Source organism: Amblyomma mixtum, chromosome 9 (genome assembly GCF_055824585.1).
Source record: "Amblyomma mixtum isolate Tamu chromosome 9, ASM5582458v1, whole genome shotgun sequence".
In the NCBI taxonomy this organism is placed as follows: Eukaryota; Metazoa; Arthropoda; class Arachnida; order Ixodida; family Ixodidae; genus Amblyomma; species Amblyomma mixtum.
Genome location: NC_143020.1, coordinates 55,645,687 through 55,669,559, shown reverse-complemented (window position 1 = coordinate 55,669,559; position 23,873 = coordinate 55,645,687). Strand labels below are relative to the sequence as shown.

The following is a 23,873-nucleotide window of genomic DNA, read 5'->3' as shown; positions in this document are numbered from 1 at the left end:
GGATGTATAGATAGCAAAGCTGAAGGTGAGGGCCACGACTGTCTTTATAGAGAATGACCTCCTCATCAGCAGCTGAGCCAAGGCTGCGGATTCGTTTTCTTGTGCTAGGCTTAGATGCCTCGATAGCTACAAATCCGCCCTGTTTGCGAAGTAACTCGGGTAAGCGCCTGGTATAAATGAGTCCCCCGTAGTATTCTGTTCCGACTTCTAAATAATTTTTAAAGGAATGTATTCTTGTTGCTGTTTCGCTTTCGATTCCAAAAACCGAGCAACGGCTCTGACGTTTAAGATGTTTAGGTCATATCAGGAATGGAGAAAAAAAAATGAAATATATTATGTTGTTCCAGAAAAGACTTTCAATTCCTTCAAGTTGTGACTTGTCACATGAACTGTGAATGCCATGAAATTATTTCCTGCCGTGAATGAAGTTATTCCGGTAGACTCCCTCACCGAGCTCATGACGCAGGTCTCGCCGTCGCGGTGGCAAGGCGTTCCAACATCCACCTTGTATCCAGCAGGTGCGGGGTTCGACTCCCAGTGTCACATGGTATCGCCCATGGATACAATAGGTAAAAGTGTTCCCTTGCCTCGTGCTTCTCTTTCTGGGACAAAATGCTTCGAAAATGGTTGTATGATTACACCTTCCGTAGACGAAAAGCGACATGTTACATAGCTCTATTTGGGCGAAGATACCTGAAAACCGGTGCTATATCGTCTCCTCTCTTGTACAGGCAATGATTGCAATATATTTAAAGCAAAATTTTGCAATGTCAAAAAACAACCAAAAAGCGCATATATTAACTAAAACAGTTTATTTGCGTCTCGTTGTCAAATTGCAGTGAGATGACCTGAGTGTCGTATGCTTGGCGCACCTCAGAGTGATAGTTTTACAGCTTTGCAGTTGAACTGTAGATTAGTGCGCTGCATATTTTTAAGTTTCAAGCGTTTACATGTTATTCAGATGTGCATTATGGAGGGAATCTTCGCTCAAGAAAGGCACAAGGCCGAAATTTCACCTTTTCCGCAATTGTGACCATGTCCAAAGGCTCGCATACTTTTATTCCGTCACTACACAAAAAATCGTTGTCGCAACATCGCAGCACGCATTCTTTCAGGCCTTAGCACAAACGTACACCTTGCCTTTGTAGCCGTAGCCACTGTACTTCAGGCCACCTCCACAGCCGAATCCACCGCCGTATCCGAGTCCGCAACCGTAGCCTCCGAGTCCGCTGTGAGCCACGATGGCGCCTCCTCCGTGCACCTTGTCCACGTGGTGTATCGTCCTGACTTCGAATACGGGCCTGGCTACTGCTCTCAAGAAGCTAGGACCACCGCGGAGTATCGTCACGCGGATGCCTACTCCCACATCTCCGGCGCCAGGGCCAACACCAGAGCCGAGGCCACCTCCGTAGCCTCTTCCGTAGCCTCCTCCGTAGCCTCCTCCGTAGCCTCCCAGACCAGTGGCCAAGGCGCAAGCCACCAGTACGATACCGATGAAGACGGCACCTTGAGATGGTAGCAGAGCGGTGAATCTAAGTTGTCAAATACACTAAGGCAGAAATGAGACTTACGAGAAAAAAAAAAGGAAACGAATAGAGCGGGTATTACTCAGTACTGAATAACTTGCATTCAATATGGCTTGCAGCCCGCAAGATGCGGTTCTAAGTCCTTGGCAATGTAATGTAAGCTCCTAGACAAGGGCAATTGACCCCTACGGCTGCCTTTCGAAGGGGCGAAGGTTTTCACAGCGTGCCTCTTAGGGCATTCTTAAGCGCGAATCGAAAGGCGGTAAACGCGAATGCGTTGCAGTCAGTGCAGAGCACGATTGTACTCAGCAGGCAAGCTGTTACAGTGCTGTGGGGCTGGTTTCTGCCGTTGCACTACTATCAGGGCTATATGCAATGCTCCGTGAGACAAGCTCCTCATTAGCTAATCATAGAATGTTTCTCTACTTAAAGGTTTTACTCCTAATATATTGAAGAGCTTCAAGGCAACAGGCGCTATCCTCAAGTCTATACTGCCACGTATCATTGTAGTGTTTGTTCGCTCACGCTCAAGGCTGCAGGAAAGGGCTGTTATCATTTTTGTTCGTGACGCGAGAAGCGACCAGTCTAATCTCGATTGATCGCAGCCATGAAAGGCTGCATCTAGGTTTTTCCAGATTACTGTAGATGATCTTGTCCTGCTATCTGGAAGTTTCCTTGCCGGCTTTAAATTGAGCGATGCCGCGAGCGGCGGACATTGGTAGTTCGACGACCGACGAGAACGTTTGTTGCTTACGCCGCCGCCGAGTGATTCAGTTCTTTTGCGGGCGCAAGTCAGCCCAAATAAAGAGCTTCATTTCCAAGTCTTGTTGGTGTATTCCTGACCGCTGGACTGCCGTCACTACAACGTGACAATACTAATGATATCCTGATATGACAGCTTACGGCCTGTAGTGTAACTAAGCGTATGCAACGCTGTGGATCATGAGTACTCCCGTGGAATCAGCAGCCACCCTCGACTGCAATACGCAGACAACAGACGCACAAGACACGTCTGGAGAGCCGTTCCCCTCTTGGATGAGACCATATTTTGACAAAGCAATAACGAACCCCTAATCATTGTAAAGAGCGCTTGGTGTTAGCATGTAGCGATATGTACTTTTATCACTAAGCTGCTCTTACATCAAAGAGGATGCAAGACACATACGTGAGTGTTCATGTCGAAGCTGTTGTGTGCTGCGGCCCTAAAGGACCCTGGTACTCTGGCCATGGTGACTGCCATTTCATGCCGCTTCATTATCACAGGTTTCTTCGGCCCTCGCTGCGCCATCGTGACGTATGTGTTATTGAAACTACGCTATATTCGTAGCATTTCTGTGTTGGTGGCATGTTGAAGCGTGAAACACAAATTCGCGTGCTTTACTAATGCATAAAATTGCCCTGCAAGCGAATGTGCGCACGGCTAAGAGGATTACAGATTCGAGGACGCTGCGAAGCCCGGCTTCCAACGCTTCAATAACCGCTGCACGCAACTCCGCAAGCATAGCACAGAACGCTCCACTCAAATTACGAGCATTACCCGACTCCGCGTTTCACATCGACGTGCTTTTGCAACAGGTTCTCTTGGTCGCACGCAGCATACCTAATCGCAACAAAGGAAGATCTCGGTTCGGTCACTGTGCAGCGTGAATCGAGGCGGCAGACACTTTTATCGTGTGTTTGTTTAGGCTTTCTCAGTCGGCTTGTTACGTCAAATATTGCCTCTTCCTCGTGCAAGCCTTACAGATGCAGTTTATTCTTTCATAAAGTATTACAGCTCGCTCTGGCAAATAAAATTACGTAACAGCATGTAGAACCCTGAAGACAACCTTGCTTACTTGCTGGCTTTGGAGAGCCATGTACAAATCGTACTCTACCATATGGGTTGTAGTAGCAGCCGCAGCAGTGCTAGCACAGCAGAAAAAGTAACGTCAGAAGTAGTAGTAGTATCTATAATAGCAGTAATATAATGAGTCTCGATAGTTCTTGGTTGTACAGGTCGCATTACTATAATACAGTGTGTCGTCCACAGAGTGGAGGAAGGCCCGAAAGGCGCACGTCGAGAGACAGCAAGACGCTTGTGTCTGAGGCGTTTTGTCTTTGTTTTCACCGCTACGGGGACTCGCTTCATTGAATGCGTAGCCGCCGCCGTGGCTCAGTGGTATTGGCACTCGGCTGCGGACCCGAAGACGTGGGTTCGTTCCCGGCCGCGGCGGTCGAATGTCAATGGAGGCAAAATTCTAGAGGTCCGTGTGCTGTGCGATGTTAGTACACGTTAAAGAACCACAGGTGGTTCTTCCCCGCTCCACTACGGCGTCTCTCATAGCCTGAGTCGTTTTGGGACGTTCAACCCCCATAAACACAGCATCAGATACTATGAAGGCTCCGAACCTAGTGGGGCGCCTGCAATGGAATAGGCACGGGATCACCAACGCAATCAAACAATCCACGAAGACCTAGCTCCTCGTGCAGCCGAGATAGGGGTTGCCAAACTCAGCTCCACGCAGCCATGGATGAACACTAGATGAAGCGCCACGCTCTGGCCGCTCTACATATGCGGTGGGCCAGATTTAGCAAACGGGTGGCCGGATTTCTCTCTCTTTCTCTCGGGACGGGGGCACATAACGCCCGGTATGATGAGATCCAGCTAGTCTCATGATCCAGATGTGTGTACCACCGATATTAACGCAAAAGGACGCTGTCGCGAACATTCCGCAGTCTATTCATGTGAAAGCTTCACTACGCCATGTAAATCCAAGGTCGTGGAGTGGAGGGCAGCTGCCCACACTGTAGTGCAGTGTCTTCTGACACTTATCACATGGTGTGGGCCTGCCCCTCCAACCCCGCTATTCCCCCCATCCCCAACCCAACCCGGGAGGACTGGGAGGCGACCCTGCTCGGCTGCCACGACTTACTGGCCCAACAAGCCTTAGTCGGGCGCGCCCGGGCGGCGGCAACCGCCACTGGGGTCCCATACTAGGGACCTCCACCTAGTGTTTGTAAGGATCGGTCCCTTACGGGCTGATCCAAACATACCTCCTGCTCATTCGTAATAAATGTTTTCACCACCACCACCACCTTGAAGTGAGCCAGAGGTTAAACCAAGAAGCATTATGGTATCCTACCACATGGCTCCATGGTCAAGGCCAAAAAAAAGGAACAGAGAAGGGGATGATTGTGTGTCGATTCACATGACTACGTAGCCGATGACATGTCGACAAACCCCCTGGTGACGGAGCTGAGACTAACACGTGACTTCTGGCGTCAACAACCGTAAGTACGAAAACGGACGCTGTCGCGTCTATCGGCAGGCTCAACCGCACTGGGAAAGATGTGTACGGGTTGAGCCGTAGCGCTCGATATGCAAGAGCTTTGCACTATTCAATTTATTTCCAAAGCTGTCCCTGTTGTTGGCGCTACAGAGGGTAATCGTCCGTTGCAACTTTTTGTTTCGAGCAATGACTTATACATATATCCGATGACGTTGCGCGGTGATGCAGCTAATTCCAATGCGGTACGCCGCAGAGACAGGCTGAGTTTTAACCGTGGCACTGAGCCAACGGAGTAGCCGTACGTTCTGAACATGAGGAGTCACTAAGCAACCGATTCTTGTGGGCGGCTAACATGTCCTCACTATGCAAATGCTATATCGGTCGTTGCTGAAATTGCCCTCACTCCGTGATACACTGAATGACAGCCTGGCGCCTCACAAACGTAGGTGGCAATAATATATCACGCATAATTAGAACGCTACGACAATGAACCGCTAGGAAGAACCGGTAACTGGAGCGCAGCAGGCCACCAGCCGCTCTCGCTGCCATGGTATAGGAATCGAATTGGTACACGAGTTTCTTGAGCTGAATTTACAAAAAAAACATCAGCGGTAGAGAGAATAAATTAACATATTCAAGAGTTTTTGCTTAATAATACAAAACGCATGAACTCTTTATCCCAGTTTCACAGTAGAAAAATTATTGCAAAGCCTTTCACATTATCTATGTCAAAGATGCAGTAAAGAATAGAATGGGTTAAACGTCCGCCGCGGTGGCTCAGTGGTTATGGCGCTCGGCTGCTGACCCGAAAGACGCAGGTACGGTCGCGGAGGTCGAACATCAATGGAGACGAAATTCTAGGGGCCCGTTGACCCTGCAATGTCAGTGCACATTAAAGAACCCCGTGAGGTCGACATTTCCGGAGCCCTTCACAACGGTGTCCCTCATAGCCTGAGTCGCTTTGGTACGTTACACCCCATAAACCATAACCCAAGGACCGGATACCATGGAGACTCCGAGCCTAGTGGGGGCGCCTGCAATGGAGTAGACACGGAATCACCAACACCGTCAAACACTCCACGAAGGCCCACCTCCTCGTGCAGAGGAATTCGGGCCTCCCAGGCCCCTGGGTCCCCTCACGACCTCACCGCACTTAAACGTTCATGCGTAAAAGGTACATGAAGCTGGCAGCGTGCCTGGCGACGATCTTCTGTCTTTCCGGGTCCATGGAGCGTAGTGGGGTCTCCCAGTCGTGCCCTGTTTGGAGTGGCACCGGCTCGCCGGGTGGAAGCGAACCCGGACAGGCCAGGAGAATATGGCCAAGTCAGGTTTGCCTTCTGTGCATTGCGCAGAGGGCAGGAATGCAGCTAATTCCAATGCTGTACGCCGCAGAGACAGGCTCTTTTACCCGTGGCACTGAGCCAACGGAGTAGCCATATGTTGTAAACAACAAGAGTCACTAAGCAACCTGACATGTCCTCACCATGGAAATGCTATATCGGCCGCTACTCTTATTTCCCTCTCTCTGTGCTAGCACTTAATGGCAGGCTGACACCATTTCAAGAGCTTAAGAGAAGTTTATTTGACCCTCGAGCAAAAAAAGAACATCCGTCCCTCTTCAAAAAAATTCAGGGGGCACTTTGGCTCTCTAAAGTGCTGCAAGGCGAAAGCGTTTCCTGGCCACTGTTTGTTTTATGCGAAGCATACTAAAATAGCCCAACCCAGCTCCTCCAGCGCGGCGGTGTCGTTACCATTGACCTTTCGTGACCTCCATGTCATACCACGTGATGCGTGACGTCACAGCAGATGAAAAACGGGGGCCCAACTCGCGCCGTCGCGCGAGGCGTCGTGACCAAGGATGACCACGTGGTGCGTGACGTCACAGCAGATGAGAAACGGGGGCCCAGCTCGCGCCGTCGCGCGAGGCGTCGCGACCAAGGAGGACCACGTTATAGTGCCTAGAATACTGGCCAGTATATTCTAGGCACTATAACCACGTGATGCGTGACGTAACGACATAGGAGAACCGGGGCCCCAGCTCGCGCCGTCGCGCGAGGTGTCGCGACCAATGTGTTTCCTGCTTCTGCCGCTAGGTGCGCTGTAGTGAACACGTGATGCTGGAGCGGCGGTATACAAGGGGTGGTGGTGGTGGTGAAAAACATTTATAAGCAATTAAATTTTTTACAGAAAGGTGATTGGGGTAGGACCCTATTGGCCCTTTCCCCTCACAGTACTAGGTGGAGCCCCTATTCCGGGGCCCCATTGGCAAGCAACGCCGCCCGCGTCCGTTGAACCAAGGCCTTTTGGCTCTACAGGTCTTGACAGCCGAGCAGGGCCGCCTCCCAGTCCTCTCTGGTGGGGTTGGGGGGGATAGATGGGTTAGATTGACACGCCCAAACCATGTGGAAGGTGTCAGACACCTCCCCACAGAACTGGCACGTGCCATCAAAGGATGTATTGAAATATTTAAGCACCGCCGGGCACAGTACAGTGTTAGTGAGAATTTTGATGAGGAGGCGCTCGTCAGCGCGATCCAGACCCTTACAAGCGGCCGGGTAGCGCCGGTGCTCCTCCTTGTAGTAATCGGTGATTTGTTTGAATGTAATGGCCAGATTGTCTGATTGGGAGTACCCTTCCAAGGACAGGGAGATAGCCCGGGGAGAGAGTGCGCGGGCGGCCTGATCGGCCTGTTCGTTTCCCTCGAGTCCCTGGTGACCGGGGGCCCAAATCAGGTTGCGTGGAGTTGGATCTTCAGATCGACAGCTATATTCCAGTATGCGCCAGGCAAGCGGGGGAGCCCAGCCCAACTCGTAGTTCCGACAGGCCCCTCGCGAGTCGGTGATGATGTGTTTTGACTTGGGATTCGTGAGAGCCAGAGCAATGGCAATCTCCTCCGCGTGTGTTGCGCTGTAGGCTTTGAAAGTGAGCCCGTTAACTGTGTTAACAAGGGGGTGCGCCTGCTTCTGCTAGGCGTACACGGGATAGAGATGCCTCCTGGAGACAGGGCTGCTCGTTGGAATGAGAAGCAAAAGTTGCGGCGTGCTACAGGGACTGATGAAGAGCGTGAAGAACGTCTAGCCAAGCGGCGTACGTGCTCGATATGCAACTCGGCGACAATATGCTTCGCATCTGACTAGGCTTAACCTAAGCTAAGCCTCAGCCATTTTCTTATTTACTTTTTTATTTGTCATATTTAGTTTTTGTTTATTTTTCTTGCTCCTTTTCTTAATATTATTATTTTTTATTTTTATTTTCACAACTTATTTTTATTTTTTATTTTGTGTTTATTTTCTTATTTCTATTTTTATTTTCGTGACTTTATTCCTTTTATTTTATTTACGAAGCCCATGCATTCACTAGATGCGCCTTTATTCATGCTGGAACCTTCAGCCTTTTAAGCAGTGACGCCAAAAGGCGAACGAATCTGCCGACGCGTCTGTCGACACTCCTGCCGACGCGTCTGCTAACGACAGTTATGGGGCATTAAAGGCTTTCGCCTTAAAAACAAAGATACATTACGGCGACCGATGTCGCCTAGTGCTCATACACTCACAGGGAACGCGTGTGTTCAAAAACACAAAGTGTCCAAAAAAAGTTCTGAAGAAACCAGGAAAAAGCGCCAACTGGACCGCAGCCACTCACCAGCCGCACTCTTTGCCATGGTATAGAGATCGAATGGGTGCACGAGTTTCTTGCGAGGAATTTACAAAAAAAAAGACGTAAGCTTATAGAGATGAAAATATATTAATGAAGATTTTTTTCTTAACAATACAAAACACATGAACTCTTTATCCCAGTTTCTCATCAGAAAAATTATTTCAAATCCTCTCACATTATCTATGTCAAGGATGCAATAAAGAATAGAATGGGTTAAACGTCCGCCGCGTGGTTCAGTGGTTATGGCGCTCGGCTGCAAACCCGAAAGATGCGGGGTCTATCCCGGCCGCGGCGGTTGAATTTCGAAAGATGCGAAATTCTACAGGCCCGTGTACTGTGCAATGTCAGTGCACGTTAAAGGACCCCAGGTGGTCGAAATTTGAGGAGCCCTCCACTACGGCGTCCCTCATAGCCTGAGTCGCTTTGGGACGTGAAACCCCAATAAACGAAACCTAAGCTTTTGTGTTGAAACCTTCGTGCGTATTCTCTGTTATAAAACTATTTTTATGCGCTGAGCTCTGACCAGGCACCCAAAGCAGGGTTAACCCTTGCATATGCATAATACTGTGTTTCGAAAATATATCGCTATTTAAATCACAACATACACCCGGCAGTGATCATTACATTATACAAATCACTGTCCCCTGCAAACCACCCCGTCACGCAAATGCTACACACAAACTCATTAACTGGGATGCCCTTCGCGCTGCACGCACCGCCCTCCCAGACACACCCATCACAGACATCGACGCATGGGTGCAGTCACTCAAGCATGACGTTCACCACAACACGCGAGACATTGAAACTACAACCGAAACCCCTACCTTCGACACACGCCTAGCCCACCTCCGGGAGGCTTATCACAGCCTCCTGGAACGCTGGAAAGGCAACAAACATAGCAGTACACTTAAAAATTGGCAGTTGCTTAGCTCTGGTTAAGCCTGGGTATACAAGCGAAAAGCTGCAGTTATGCTTTGTTGGACGTCATGGCTGTCGCAATTCGCGCACAATGCACTGGTAGCACCACGATAACGGTGTAGGCCGCATGCGTAGTAACTGTGGTAAACACGAGCTGCAACGAAAGGTCAAACGGTGGCGAGGAGGCGAGCACGCAGTAGTCGCGGCGGTGAGGAGGTTGCGCACAGCCGAGAGGTCAGGCGGCGGAGTCGCGGCGGCGGTTGCGGCGGCAGTCGCTCCAACCGCCTGTGCCTCTTGTGACGTCACTCGGTTCGGCGCATGCGTAGCTGTGGCTAATTCTGATCACGGAGCATACGCCAGACCCTGTGTTGCCTAGCTTAGTGAAACTTTTCGCTTCAAAAGCGGCTGGCTGCGCTGCAGACACAAATCCAACAACACTCTGAGGACCTCTGCCGGTCCAACTGGGGACAGATATGTGACGGCATCGCCGGAAACCTGTCCAGCAAACGCGCATGGCAAATCCTCCTCCACCTCGTTGACCCCACACAAACCAAATCAGCAACGCAACACCACGTGACACGCCTCACACACGAACACATTGACGATCCCGACACCCATAATAGACACACTTCACAGCGTTCAACACCGACGATTTTGAGGAAAGGAAGTGCTTATAACTGCTCCCTGGGTCAGTGGGCACCTCAATCGCGCTTTGAGGTACCTGCGGTGGTGAGAGAGAGAGAGATGTAGGCTGAATGCGTTATCGCTGACAACGTTGTGGCTGACACGCGACACTGCAGCAATAGTCCAAAGCGTTCATTGGGTGAGCAAACTCTCGCGACCAACCACTAATTGCCACCTGCCAGGGTGGCAAGGTGGGCGCGCTTTCTATCCAGTGTCCGGAACGCACTCAACGTTACAGACACAAAGCCGTGTATAGTTGCCTGATACGACACCCGTGCGCCCCGTAACGGAAGGGACGAAGGTGGGAGCGAAAGAAGACAGACAGAAAGAGGTGTCGTAATGAAGGAAATGAAAATTGCAATTTTACAATTTGTTTGGTTTTTGGGGAGAAAAGAAATGACGATTGTCTGGTTTATGAGAGTTTAACATCCCAAAGCGAAACAGGCTATGAGGCACGCCGTAGCGAAGGCGTCTGTATGCCCTCGGTACCGTGTGGATCTGTGGAGGGCTCCTCCATAAAGAACGGCGCTTGGGACTGGTCCAGCACGGAACGTGATTAAAATCGAACGCGTGGAGCCCATTCGGCGGGCGTCCACGATGAGGGCGTCTGGGTTGCCGGTGATCAGGTCTTGCAGGAGCTCTGTAGGGGTCTCGTTCCAGTACGCATTGGAGATGACCGCGTACTGCTCCGTCCGGCGGGGCTATGTAAGTTACGAAGGCGAATTCCTTGCCTTGGTGTTTTATGGTGGTCACTCGAACCAGAGCGAGGGCGTCATCTTGTAGGGGCGTGCTTACAGTGCATGTGTTGTTGAATGGGTGTACCCTGACTTTGGTATGCGTTGGTTCGTGAAGCTGGGACTGCTTTGCTTCTGCTTTTGTTGACTTTTTTTTTCTTTTTTAATTGCTTGTTTGGGAGCTTGCAGTTAATGTGTTGGGGAACGTGATTGTTACCGGATGGATGGAAACAACTTTCTTACACACACAAAAAAAAAATCTTCCAGGGTGGTCCCCTACTGGCCCAGGAGTCCACGGGCTTGTGCTTCACGTAAAGCCCGATCCACTAGCCACTTCTGGCCGGCGGGCTGAGCGGTCCGTAAAGCAGCCTCCCAGGAAGAATGAGTGGGATTGGGGATGGGGGGTACTGCCTTAGGTTGGTTGGTTGGTTTATGGGGTTTAACGTCCCAAAGCGACTAAGGCTATGAGAGACGCCGTAGTGGAGGGCTTTGGAAATTTCGACCACCTGGGGTTCTTTAACGTGCACTGACATCGCACAGTACACGGGCCTCTAGAATTTCTCCTCCAAAGAAATTCAGCCGCCGCGGCCGGGATCGAACCCGCGTCTTTCGGGCCAGCAGCCGAGCGCCGTAACCACTCAGCCACCGCGGCGGGGGGTACTGCCTTAGGGGAAGGACATTCCCAAAGGTAGTGGAAAAGTGTGGATTTGGGCACGCCACAAGTGTTACAATCAGGAGGAAAGGTGGGGTGAAAGCATGAGAGACGGTGGGGTGAAATAAAGCAGCCTGTCTGTAATTGCCGCCATGTGGCGCTGGATAAGGGCGACAAGGTACTGTGGGGTGGTGGCAGTGTCATGCGGCTGAATTTGTAAAATGTGGTGATTTGGTGATATGTAGAGAGGACCGATGGGGCTTCTTGCGCAGGGTTGGGTGCCTGATCCTCCGGGGTCCGGGAGGAGAGTTCTCGGGCCAGCGCATGAACGAGCTCATTAACGGGGATCTCTCCCAGTCCTGCCCTGTTTGGAGTGGCGCCGGCTCGCCGGGTGGAAGCGAACCCGGACAGGCCAGGAGCATATGGCCAGGTCAGGTTTGCCTTCTGTGCATTGCACACAGGGCGGGAATGCAGCTAATTCCAATGCTGTACGCCGCAGAGACATGGTCTTTTAACCGTGACACTGAGCCAACGGAGTAGCCATATGTTGTAAACATCAAGAGTCACTAAGCAACGAATTCTTGTGGGTGGCTGACATGTCCTCATCATGGAAATGCTATATCGGCCGCTACTCTTATTTCCCTCTCTCTGTGCTAGCACTTAATGGCAGACTGACACCATTTCAATGGAAGTTTATTGAACCCTAGATCAAAAGAGCGCCTCGAAGAGAAGTTTATTGGACTGATTATTCATAAAAAGGGACCACAGTCCCTCACAAAGACAAAAAACAAGGCAGCGACAAGTGTCGCTCGGTACAAACAAGCTACTAAACAAACGGGGGAAAAAGCGCCAACTGGACCACAACCACTCACCAGCCGCACTCTTTGCCATGGTATAGAGATCGAGTTTCTTGCGCGGAATTTACATAAAAAGACGTAAGCTTAGAGAGATCAAAATATACTAATCAAGATTTTTTTCTTAACAATACAAAACGCATGAACTCTCTATCCCAGTTTGTCACCAGCAAAATTATTGCAAAGCCTTTCACCTTATCTACGTAAAGGATGCAATAAAGAATAGAATGGGTTAAACGTCCGCCCCGTGGTCCAGCGGTTATGGCGCTCGGCTGCAAACCCAAAGATGCGGTCGAAATTATTCCAGAGACCTCCACTACGGCACCTGTTTCTTCTTTCAGTCCCACCTTCCTCCCATCTCTTACGGCGCGGTTCAGGTGTCCACCGAGATATGTGAGACAGATGCTGGGCCATTTCCTTCCTCAAAAAAAAAAAGCAGGAATGCAACTAATTCCAGTGCTGTACGCTGCAGAGACAGGCTGAGTTTTAAGGCGAAAGCCTTTAATGCCTCACCGTTGTCGACAGAAGGCTATCAACAGAAGCATGTCAGCAGAGGTGTCACGCTTTTGACGGGTGTGCACCGAGATATGTGAGACAGTTACTGCAATATTTCCTTTCCTCAAATACAATTTTCATTTTCTTCATTATGGCCTCTCTTTTTCTTCTTTCACTCCCACTTCCTCCCTTCTTGTTCGGTGCGGTTCAGGTGTCCATCGAGATAACAGAGAATTACTGCGTCATTTCCTTTCCTCAAAAAGCGTTGCGTTGAAACGGCAACGCATCGCGCCGAACAGGTGGTAGAGAGAGAGAGAGAGAAAAAAAACTTTATTGTACAAGGAATTCGGGGCGCACCCCAGGGTCCCCGCACGACCCCACTGCACTCAAGTGTTTATGTTCCTAAGGTCCATAACACTGGCAGCCCGGCCGGTTGCGATGGTCTGCACGGCCGGGTCCTCCGAGCGCAGCAGGGTCTCCCAGTCCTCCCAGGTCTTGAGGTTCTCTAGGTCCCGCGGGGGAGGGTCCGCCGGGCAGAGGGAAAGGATGTGGAGGGAAGAGGCGAAGGGTTCTGGGCATAGGGCGCATGCTGGAGTGGGGAAGGAGGGATGATAGTGGGCTAGGGTAAGGGGTGAGGGAAGAGAGTGTGTCTGTAGTCTGCGCCAGAGCGTTGCGTGTTTGCTATCTAGGGAGGGGTGGGGCGGGGGATAGAGCTGGCGTGAGGCTCTGTAGGCCTGCGTCAGCTCGCTGAATGAGTGCACGCGCTCCTTCGTGAATCCCCGATCCGAGGGCACCTGAGCCCGGTTTAAAGAACCTCGGGCTAAAAGGTTGGCGGCCTCGTTTCCGGGATTCCCGGAGTGCGCGGGCACCCATATCAGCTCCACTTGGCGGGGCGGGGGTGCATCGGGCGAGTCTAGTATGCCAAAAGCAGGGACATGGACTCGGCCTCGAGCAAAATTTAGAATCGCACTTTTAGAATCACTTAAAATGTACCGGGCTTCCGTGCGGGTGATAGCAAGTGCAATGGCGGCTTCCTCTGCAGCTTCTGGGGAGGTGTCTGGAGGGAGAGGTAGTGTGAGAAGGGCGGATAAAGAGGAGTCCACCACAGCTGCTGTCGCTTCATCACCCGTGCAGGCAGCGTCCACCCATACGGCGTCCGGCTCGGGGCCGTACGCTCGATGGAGTGCCTTCGCACGGGCTCTACGGCGCTGCTCATGGTGGGACGGGTGCATATTCCTCGGGAGCGGTCTGATGAGGAGCTCCTGGTGAAGGGGTCGTGGGATGGCGAGGAGGGTTGGGTCGTTGGCCGGTATTCTGATTCCGAGGGAGTCCAGGATATACCGACCTGTGGAGGTTTGTGTGAGCCTGATGTATTGGGCCTGTCGGTGGGCCTCCACCAGTTCCCCGATCGTGTTGTGGAGGCCCATGCCTAGTAATCTGTCTGTGGGTGTGTTGAGGGGAAGATGAAGTGCTACCTTGAATGCCTTGCGAATCAAAGCATCCAAAGCATTTATGTCATGTTTGGATAGTTGTAAGTATGGGGTAGTGTACAGCACACGGCTGAGGACAAAGGCATGAATGAGGCGACATTGGTCGCGCTCCTTCATGCCTCTGTGATGTCCCGAAACCCTTCGGATGAGGTGCGATATCGCGCCTACCCTGCTTGAGTTTCTTGAGGGGGGTGGTATTTTTGCCATCGTTCTGGATGTGCAGGCCCAATACACGGAGGGTGCCAACTTCAGGTACCGGGTCACCATTCAGTTCAATGACAATGGGGGAGCGCGGACAGCGGTGGTTCTTAGGACGGATGACGAGCAGTTCGGACTTCTCTGGGGAGCAAGACAGTCCGATGGTCCGTGCATAATTTTGGGTGACTGTGGCTGCTTCCTGTAAGGTGTTCTCTATGCCGCCGTCACTGCCGTGGGTGGTCCACAGGGTGATATCGTCGGCATAGAGAGTGTGCTTCAGGTGGGGAATAGTTGCCAATTTTCGGGCGAGGGGGATGACGGTAATGTTAAAGAGAAAGGGGGAAAGGACGGACCCTTGAGGGGTGCCGATACTCTGAAGCGTGTAGGAGGGGGAAGACAAAGGGCCGAAGTGTATCTCAGCTGTGCGGTCAGTGAGGAATGCTTGAATGTAGGCATACGTACGCACACCCACATTCAATGGGGTTAGGGCAGTCATGATCGCCTGATGTTCAATGCGATCAAAAGCTTTGGAAAGATCCAAAGCTAAGACTGCCTTGGTGTGACCTGGAAGAAGCGGGTCAAAAAGGTCGTGTGTGAGTTGCAGCATGGCGTCCTGTGCGGATAGATAGGGGCGGAATCCCACCATGCTATGCGGGTAAAGATTGTTGTCCGCCATGTGACTTGTGCGTCTCGCTAACACAACATGCTCGAGGAGCTTCCCGAGGCATGGAGTTAGCGAAATAGGGTGAAGGTTTTGGATGGTAAGTGGTTTGTTGTGTTTGGGTATGAATAATACCTTCGCATGGCGCCACGACTGCGGGAGGCTACCCTCCCTCCAGCACTGGTTGAAGTATTTTGTAATCTGGGTGATTGATCGGTCGTCCAGATTACGGAGCATGGAGTTTGTGATTTGGTCTGCACCAGGTGCGGAGTTGGCGCGGAGAATCAGGAGGGCTGCTCTGACTTCCGTCTCCGTGATGTCGGTGTCGAGTGTGGGATTTGCTTGTCCTGTGTAGTGGGGTAAAGGTGTGGGGGCGCCTGGAGAGGTGTACATGGTTTGAAGTGTGTCTAGGAGGGTGTCGGGATCGTCAATGTGTTCGTGTGTGAGGCGTGTCACGTGGTGTTTTGTCTCTGATTTGGTGTGTGTGGGGTCAGTGAGGTATCGGAGGAGTTGCCATGCGCGTTTGCCGGACAGGTTTCCTGCGATTACGTCACATATCTGTCCCCAGTTGGACCGGCAGAGCTCCTCAGAGTGTTGTTGAATTTTTGTCTGCAGCGCGGCCAGCCGCTTTTTAAGCGTTCTGTTGTGTTTGTTGCCTTTCCAGCGTTCCAGGATGCTGTGATAAGCCTCCCAGAGGTGGGCTAGGCGTGTGTCAAGGGTCGGTGTTTCGGTTGTAGCTTCAATGTGTCGTGTGTTGTGGTGAACGTCATGCTTGAGTGATTGCACCCATGCATCGATGTCCGCGATGGGAGTGTCTGGGAGGGCGGTGCGTGCAGCGCGAAAGGCATCCCAGTTAATGAGTTCGTGTGTCATATTTGCGTGACGGGGTGGTTTGTATGGGACAGTGATTTGTATAATGTAATGATCACTGCCCAGTGTATGTTGTGTTCTGTTCCAGGTAACGCCGTGGATGCAGCGGCTCAGCGTCAGGTCCGGACTGGTGTCCATGCTGACACTGTTGCCGATCCGCGTAGGCGTCTGAAACGTGTTGTGCACAGTGAGTTGGAGGTTCTGCAGGAGCAGCCACAGCCTGCGACCTCGATGTGTCGTGGTTGTGTATCCCCAGTCAGTATGCTGACTGTTGAAGTCCCCGCCGATGAGCAGGGGATGTTTCCCTGCTAGATGATGTAGGTCTCACAGAAGTGATTCTAGCGAGGCCATCGGCTGGGAGGGGGGGGTGGTATATGTTTGCTATAAATATAGAAGGAAGTGAATGTGTGTGATGTATAAGTTCAGTGATCACGCAGGGCGTCTCAGACGTGATGTGATGAGTTTTGTAGGTGAGGCTGCGGTGGACGAGTGTGGACGCCCTGGGTGTGTTAGTGGTATCTGAATGAGTAGATGTGTAGCTGGGGAGGGTTGCCCGGTGCGCAGTCTCCTGTAGAAGTAGTATGTGGGGCATGGGTGTGATGGTTGGAAGAAGCAGCTGCAGAGGCGCGCGCTTTGCCCGGAAGCCGCGGCAGTTCCAGGTTAAAATGGGGAGATAATTAGTGTTCCCCCCCGCCATATTGGATGTTGGGGGGACTGAGGATGGTAGTATGACGTGTGTCATTTGGTATGTGGTGTTCAGGAAAGGTGGCTTGTGCTTGCGGAGGTAGGATGGGGGTAGTGGAGGGTGTTTGAAGCTGGGTGAAGCGATTGGTAAGATTGTTTTCCAAGAGTTCCATCATCTTGGTAAGCATAGCGTCCATGCGCTGCTCAAGTTTTTCGGTGAGGGTAGCAGCAAGGTGATTGAATTTGGCCTCGAGGCGGGCGTCTAGCTCTTTGAGTTTGTTGTCAAATTTGGCTTCTAGGGCTACTAATTTAGCGTCTATTTCTGAGGATACGGGAGGGGGTGTGGCGTCTGAGGTGCGCTGCTTCTTTGCGGGAGGGGTGCTCGATGTGTCTGTGGATGATGAAGTCGGGTTAATGACAGGGGGTGCAGGCTGAGGGGGCATGGAGGGGGAGGGGGTGATTAGAAGGGAGGAAAGGCGGCTTACCTCGTCACGCAAGGCCTTGAGTTCCCGGTCTCTCGGATCTTCCTGGGAGGACTGGGGTGGTGGGGGTTGACGGGTGGTTTTGCCGGAAACGCGGTCTGCCCAAGTGAGATGCGAGGCGTTCTTGCTGTTATGCTGCCGGGTTGTGGAAGGCGACCGGGAAGCCGTCGAGCTGCGTCCGCTGGCTGTTCTTGGTTGATCTCAGCGGGAAAGCCGCGATGTATCCGGAGGAGGGAGAGCGTTCCTCGTGGACGCTAGTTTGCGGCCCCGTGCCTTGCAGTTCCCGGTGCCGGTCATATGAGGGCCTCCGCAGAGAATGCAGCTGGGGGTGCATGAGGGCACTTCCTCTTTGGGATGGGACTGACCGCAGCGGGGGCACTTATTTAATCTTGGCTGGACACACACACATCCGCCCGGTGGCCTGGGACGCGGCAGTTCGTGCAGGCGTCTATATGCCCTCGGTACGGTGTACATCTGTGGAGGGCTCCTCCATACAGAACGGCGCGTGGGACTGGTTCAGCCCGGAAAGTTATTAGGATGGAACGCGTGGAGCCCATTCGGCGGGCGTCCACGATGAGGGCGTCTGGGTTGCCGGTGATCAGGTCTTGTAGGATCTCTGTCGGGGTCTCATTCCAGTACGCATTAGAGATTACTCCGCGTACTGCTCCGTCCGGCGGTGCTATGTAAGGTGCGATGGCGAATACCTTGCCCTGGATTGTGATGGTGGTTATTCGAACCAGAGCGAGCGCGTCATCTTTTAGGGGCGTGCTTACGGTGCAGGTGTTGTTGACCGGGTGTACCCTGATTTGGGTACGCGCTCGTTCGTGAAGCTGGGACGCCGCTTGGAGGATGGCTTCCCGTAGTAGTCTGGGTGGAAGCAGGTCCAGCTGCAGCCCGCCTCTTGATCTAAAAACGACCTTGTAGTCCGCAGCAGGAAGCGGGGGCTGCTGCCGCGAACGCTGCGCAGCTGAGCGCGTTGCTTTCATGTGCGCCGACTTGTCAGGGCATGCAGGCTTGGGGGTACTGGTACCAGAGGCTGCGGCCTCCTGGCTTTGGGTTGCTGAACGAACTTCCTTGGCGCGGGCAGCCACGCCAAGGATGTGATTCCAGTCCCTTGGGTCATAGTCGCGGGGGTTGAGAACTTCTCCCTGCACCTGCACCTCCATGCTGGCGTTGGTGGTGGAAGCGTCCATCGGGGTAGGCCTAACTCCCAGCGGCTGAGGGCGCGCGAAGGGAGAAGACGGGCGCACATCGGCTCCTATTCTGATCGCTCCTTATTGCGGTCTGTCAACTCGGACCCCACGAATCTTGGCACCATCGTCTCCGCGAAGATCAGCGGCACAAGTGGGCCCCACTTCCATCAAGGTGGGCCCATTTTTGACGAAATTCTGAGATTTTGAAGCTTTCGCCCACCGCCGCGGCGCTAAGCCTAACGGCGGCGGGGCGTTCGCCGGCGTTCGCCAGCCCCGGCTGGGGATTCCCCGGCGATGGCGGCTCCAAATACGGTGACCGGCTATGATCCGCTGTCCATGCAAGTCGTACGCATGGAAACCGTTCAACCCGAGGACCTTCCAACATCGGAAGATGACTATTTGGCAGATATGGTCAAAATCTGGAGACGCCGGCAGAAGACGAACGCTCCCAAGCCAACTGGAGCCGCCGCCCAGCACCAGGCGGCAGTTCGGTCCCCGCACGCTTCGCAAGGAAGTGTCGGTGGCGCGGCCTTGAAGGGTGCAACTTGCAAACCCCAGTGGCGGCCGCAGCAGACGCCGCGCATTGGACGCGACGACCTCATCGTGGTGCTCAAGCCACGCGAGACGCTGGATCTGAAGGCCACCTTCGCTCCAGGTGAAGCCGGAGTTGCCGTGCGCAACATCATACGGGACTGTGGAGAGGTGCAACTCTCTGTATGGCCCGTGTGGGACCAAAATGTGCTGGTGTGTGGCGTGAACTCTGTGCCAGCCGCTGAGATGCTCCTCGGCGATGTCACGCTGACGGTCGGCGACCGCCAGCTTCTGTTTCGCGGGCACGCCAAGGCTTCTGGCGAGGTCTGCAAGGGAGTGATCAACGTTCACCCCGGCGAAACGTCGGCCTCCCTGAAGCAGAAGCTGGAGTGGAGACACGGAGAAATACTTTCTGTGCGCAAGCTGGGCGGCACCGCCATCGCAGTGGTCACCTTTCAAGGGAAGAAGGTACCCCGCCAAATCTTCTGCAGCGACCAGGGCATTCCTGTGCGACTGTACAAGAAGACGATCCCCGCCTGTCATCGATGCGGCACGGTGGGGCACCGGGCTGACATCTGCCCGCGGCCGCAGTCGGGACGCTGCGGCCTCTGCGGCTCTCAGGTGGCCACCACACCCGAGGGCATACCACAACATGAGTGCACCCCCCGATGTCTGCTGTGCGCGGGTGCCCACTTCACCGGTGCTGCCGGCTGCGTCGGCAAGTACCGGAAACCGATCAAGCCGGGACCATCACGGAGTCAAAGCAAGCGGAAGTCGGCTCAGAAGCAAGCTCCGCCCACCAATGCCAAGGACAGCAAGTCCACTTCTGCGCCGGGCAAGTCCGGTCATGTCAAGACGGCTGTGAAGTCCGGGACCCAGGCGAGGTCGCCGAACTTCAGCGCTGGGGATTTCCCGCCTCTAGCGACCGCCCAAAACAAGGTGAGCGATTGGGCTAGGGCTGCCTCCGGGCCTCTTTCTCCCTCCGTCTCCCCTACGGAAGCCGCCCTACAGAGGCAAAATGTTGAACTTAGGCGCCAAACAGAATTCCTAGTGCGGAAAATTCAGGAGCTGGAGGCTAAGTTAGAGGGACGTAAAGAACCTCACGCTGGTCCTTCCGAGCCTATAGAACTAGCCGAGCCGGAGGACCGAGATGAGAATGCCTCGGTCGCATCTGGGCTGACAAGCGTGTCGCAGCAGTCGGCCAGCACAGTGGTTGGTAGGCTGCCAATGGTGGAGAGCCGCCTGTACAACCTGGAGAGCGAAATTGATGCTCTGCCAGGTAAAATCATGGAAGCGGTCCGGGGCTCCATTCAGCAACTTCTTCAGGCCGAATTGGCAAAAATCATGCCTGCTATAGTGGCACAGGTTACTGAGACAGCTCTCTCTGTCGTTCAGGACCAAATTGAAGCTCAACTCAGTCAAAGCCGCTCCCGCTCGCGGTCTCCGCGACCAGACCTCCGCAGGCGGAAGGTGGTCCTTCGCCAGGCCACAGGCTCACTAGAAAACATTCCGGCCGCTCTCTCTCCGGACGTGCTGGTGCCTCTGCCTGAGGCCCCATCACCTTCGGGGGTGGGACCTGGCCCCCAAAATTAAATAATCACGTTCACGATGGCTAGCCGACGCCAGCGGAAAGCCAACAACAATTCGGAGCAATTCGAGATCATACAGTGGAACTGCAGGGGTCTACGGAGCTGGAAAAAACGGTCACACCTCCAGCTCTACCTGCAGTCTCTCGGTACCGCACCGGCGCTCCTAGCTCTTCAGGAACCCGGCGCAGATGCTAAATTCACAGGGTATAGCTCGTTTCAAGGCGGTCCTACAACGTGCATCCTGGTGAACAAAGCGTACACCGCAGTCCCAGTAGACCTCGAACTGGAGACTGAACAGGAATACAGTATGGTCAAGGTCCTGCCGCTCAAGCGCCGCGACCCATCAATACATGTCCTTAACATTTACTGCCCCCCGCATAAGCCGCGCGTGACCTTCAACGAAATCTTCTACCGCGCGCTCAAATCGGCTGACAAGGAACCTCTAGTGATCGTTGGGGACTTCAATGCTCCAAGCCTACATTGGGGCTACCACTTTGAGAAGGCCAGAGGACGCAAGCTGGCGGAGCTCATCTCCACACTTCGTCTTACACTCCTCACGGATCCGTGTTGTCCCACACGTGTGGGCAACTCGGTTACGCGAGACACATGCCCTGACCTGACTCTCGTTACGAACACCAGAGACGCTACCTGGGAGAACCTGGGAGAGACTCTTGGTAGCGATCACTGCCTTCTCCGGGTCACTCTTCTGGCGAAGGCGGCTCGCAAAAAGTGGGGCCACACTAAATTGACCGATTGGCATAAGTTTCGAACAAAAGAGATACCTCCCGTGCTCTTATCCGGCGGATATGCGGAGTGGGCAAAGCAATTAGACACAATACAAAGACAACACGTCACGACACTTCAGACCACTGAAGAGATCCCTGCAGTGGACAATCACCTCCTGCACTTGTGGGAGGCTCGCCGGAGTCTTACCAAACGGTGGAAGAAGCAAAAGCTGAATCGCAAACTTAAAGCTCGCATTGTCGACCTCACGGAGCAGGCTGCGGCGTATGCTGCCCAGCTCACCGATTCAAACTGGATAGAGAAGTGTAATTCGGCAGCGCGTCAGATGAGCTCGAGAGGAACATGGCGCTTCTTTCGCAGTCTCATCGACCCCACTCAAACGAGAGGGGAGACGCAAAGACAGCTCCGGCGGGCTTTGCACGGGTACCAAGGTACGACGGCTCAACTCGCGGACACCCTGTGCGACAGATATCTCTGCCGCATAGAGGACCCAGTTGGGCCCGAGTACGAGTACGCGGGAAAGCCGAATCCCGACATTGATGCCCCTTTTGAGTTACACGACCTTAAGGCGGCTTTAGCTAAAATGCGGCGAGGTACGGCTCCGGGTCGGGATCGCATAACAGTCAATCTGTTGGCCAACCTCCCAGATTCGGCCTACCTCCACCTGCTAGGGTACATTAACCAGATTTGGGACGGGCGTCCACTCCCTCCCGAATGGAAGACCTCCTTGGTCACTTTCATCCCTAAGCCAGCACAGGCTGAGGAAGTAGCCATTGCGCTTGCCGCCTCGGACTTGAATTCGAAGGTAATCGTGACAGATTCGCGTCGAGCCTGTCAACACTACCTGGCTGGCGAGATTTCACCTTTAGCCTGGAGTATATTAAAGCGCGCAGTGAGGGAATCGGACCCTTCGCCCAAACGCATAGTTTGGACTCCAGGCCATCAGGGCGTTAGAGGTAATGAGGCTGCGGACGCGGCTGCCCGAGCGCTTACCTACCGGGCACCTCACCCAGGCTCTTCCGGCTCGGAGATTGTGCAACCGCTTCTGCGGTTCAGAGAAATTCTGGACGACTATTGCGAACGCCATCGTCTTTTCCCGGTCCCTGCTAAGGGCCTGAGTAAAGCTGATGAGCGAACTCTGAGGCGCTTGCAGACCAACACTCTGTTGTGTCCTGCAATAGTGAAACATTTCGACCCCAAAATTGATGGGCGCTGCCCTCACTGTGGGGAAGTTTCCGATACCTTCCACATGGTTTGGGCCTGTCAAAAGAATCCTTCCCTTCCCCCCAATCCTTCCCCTTCCCGAGAGGCATGGGAGGCAGCCCTGCTCAACTGCTCGGGGCTGGAGTCTCAAAGGGCTCTAGTCCAACGGGCGCGAGTAGCGGCCTCGTCCAGCGGGGTCCCGGACTAAGGACTCCACCTATGTAAAGGGCCATTTTTGGCCTGCAAACTCTCCTGTTGTTTATTAAAAAGTTTTCACCACCACCAACTCCCAGCGGAGCGAGGCCTAGCTCAGGCGAAGCGGTCACAGAGGGAAGAAGGGGGGGGGGGGGGGGGGCCGTGGGTGCCCGAAAAATGGCGTAGTCGGGCCAAAAACTGATAGCGTGCGGCGCTCACCTTCACAGATCAGTGGGTGGTGAAATCTGGGCCGATGAAGCTGGTGAATGGTGAATTCCGTCGTTTTTGTGTGGAGCTGATGTGGGGTGCGTCCATACTCCACGGCCCCCTAGCGGGAAGTCGAACAGGTGGTAGCGTTCCGTGGACTCCCTGGCAGTGCTACAACACGCTGTCGCGTTCCACTCCTAAAGATACAGCTTAATCGTCATTAATTAGCCCTTAAATAGTATTTAGTCATTAATCAGTAATTAGTCAATAATTAGTGTTTTGTGATTACTAGCAATTAGTCGCAATGTGTGACGTCCTCCAGTGGTGACGTCACCAGTGCCACAGAGGTAGTCAAAGTGGTGCGGAACACGCTTTCGCCTCTACGCACTTTACACAGTCAAAGTGCCCCCTGAACTGTTTTAAACGCGGTACTGAGCCGACGGAGTAGCCGTACCATTCTCTATGGCCGTACAATGTAAACATCAAGAGTGACTAAGCAACCAATTCTTGTGGGCGGCTATGTTCTCAGCATGGAAATGCTATATCGGCTGCCACTGTAATTGCCCTCTCTCTGTGCTAGCACTTAATGACAGCCCGGCACCCCGCAAACGCAGGCAACCATAACACATCAAGCATAATAAGAATGATAGCCTACAACAAAGATGTGGCACACAAAGAGAAATTTATTGTGTTTGGTTTCGTTTGGTTTATGGGGTTTAACGTCCCAAAGCGACTAAGGCTATGAGAGACGCCGTAGTGGAGGGCTCCGGAGATTTCGACCACCTGGGGTTCTCTAACGTGCACTGATATCGCACAGCACACGGGCCTTGAATTTCTCCTCCAAAGAAATTCAGCCGCCGCGGCCGGGATCGAACCCGCGTCTTTCGGGCCAGCAGCCGAGCACCATAGCCACTGAGCCACCGCGGCGGCCAAAACAAACCAAACAAATAATTCAGTACACACATATATACACTGGAGAGCCTGCTCCGAACAAAAGATCATACAGTGAGACAAATTACCCTTTTGGGGTTGAACAT

At 53.2% G+C, this 23,873-nt stretch overlaps 1 protein-coding gene across 1 annotated transcript; it reads right to left on the bottom strand.

Annotated features, from left to right (window-relative positions):
* Positions 1-917: 917 nt before the first annotated feature.
* Positions 918-23,873, bottom strand: LOC149329107 (uncharacterized). The gene is made up of 3 exons (XM_089559174.1): positions 23,856-23,873; positions 22,849-22,957; positions 918-1,506 (listed from the first exon to the last, which is right to left on the bottom strand). Exons 1-3 carry the CDS (start codon positions 23,871-23,873, stop codon positions 1,112-1,114), a joined length of 522 nt encoding a protein of 173 aa, XP_089415300.1. The 3' UTR covers positions 918-1,111.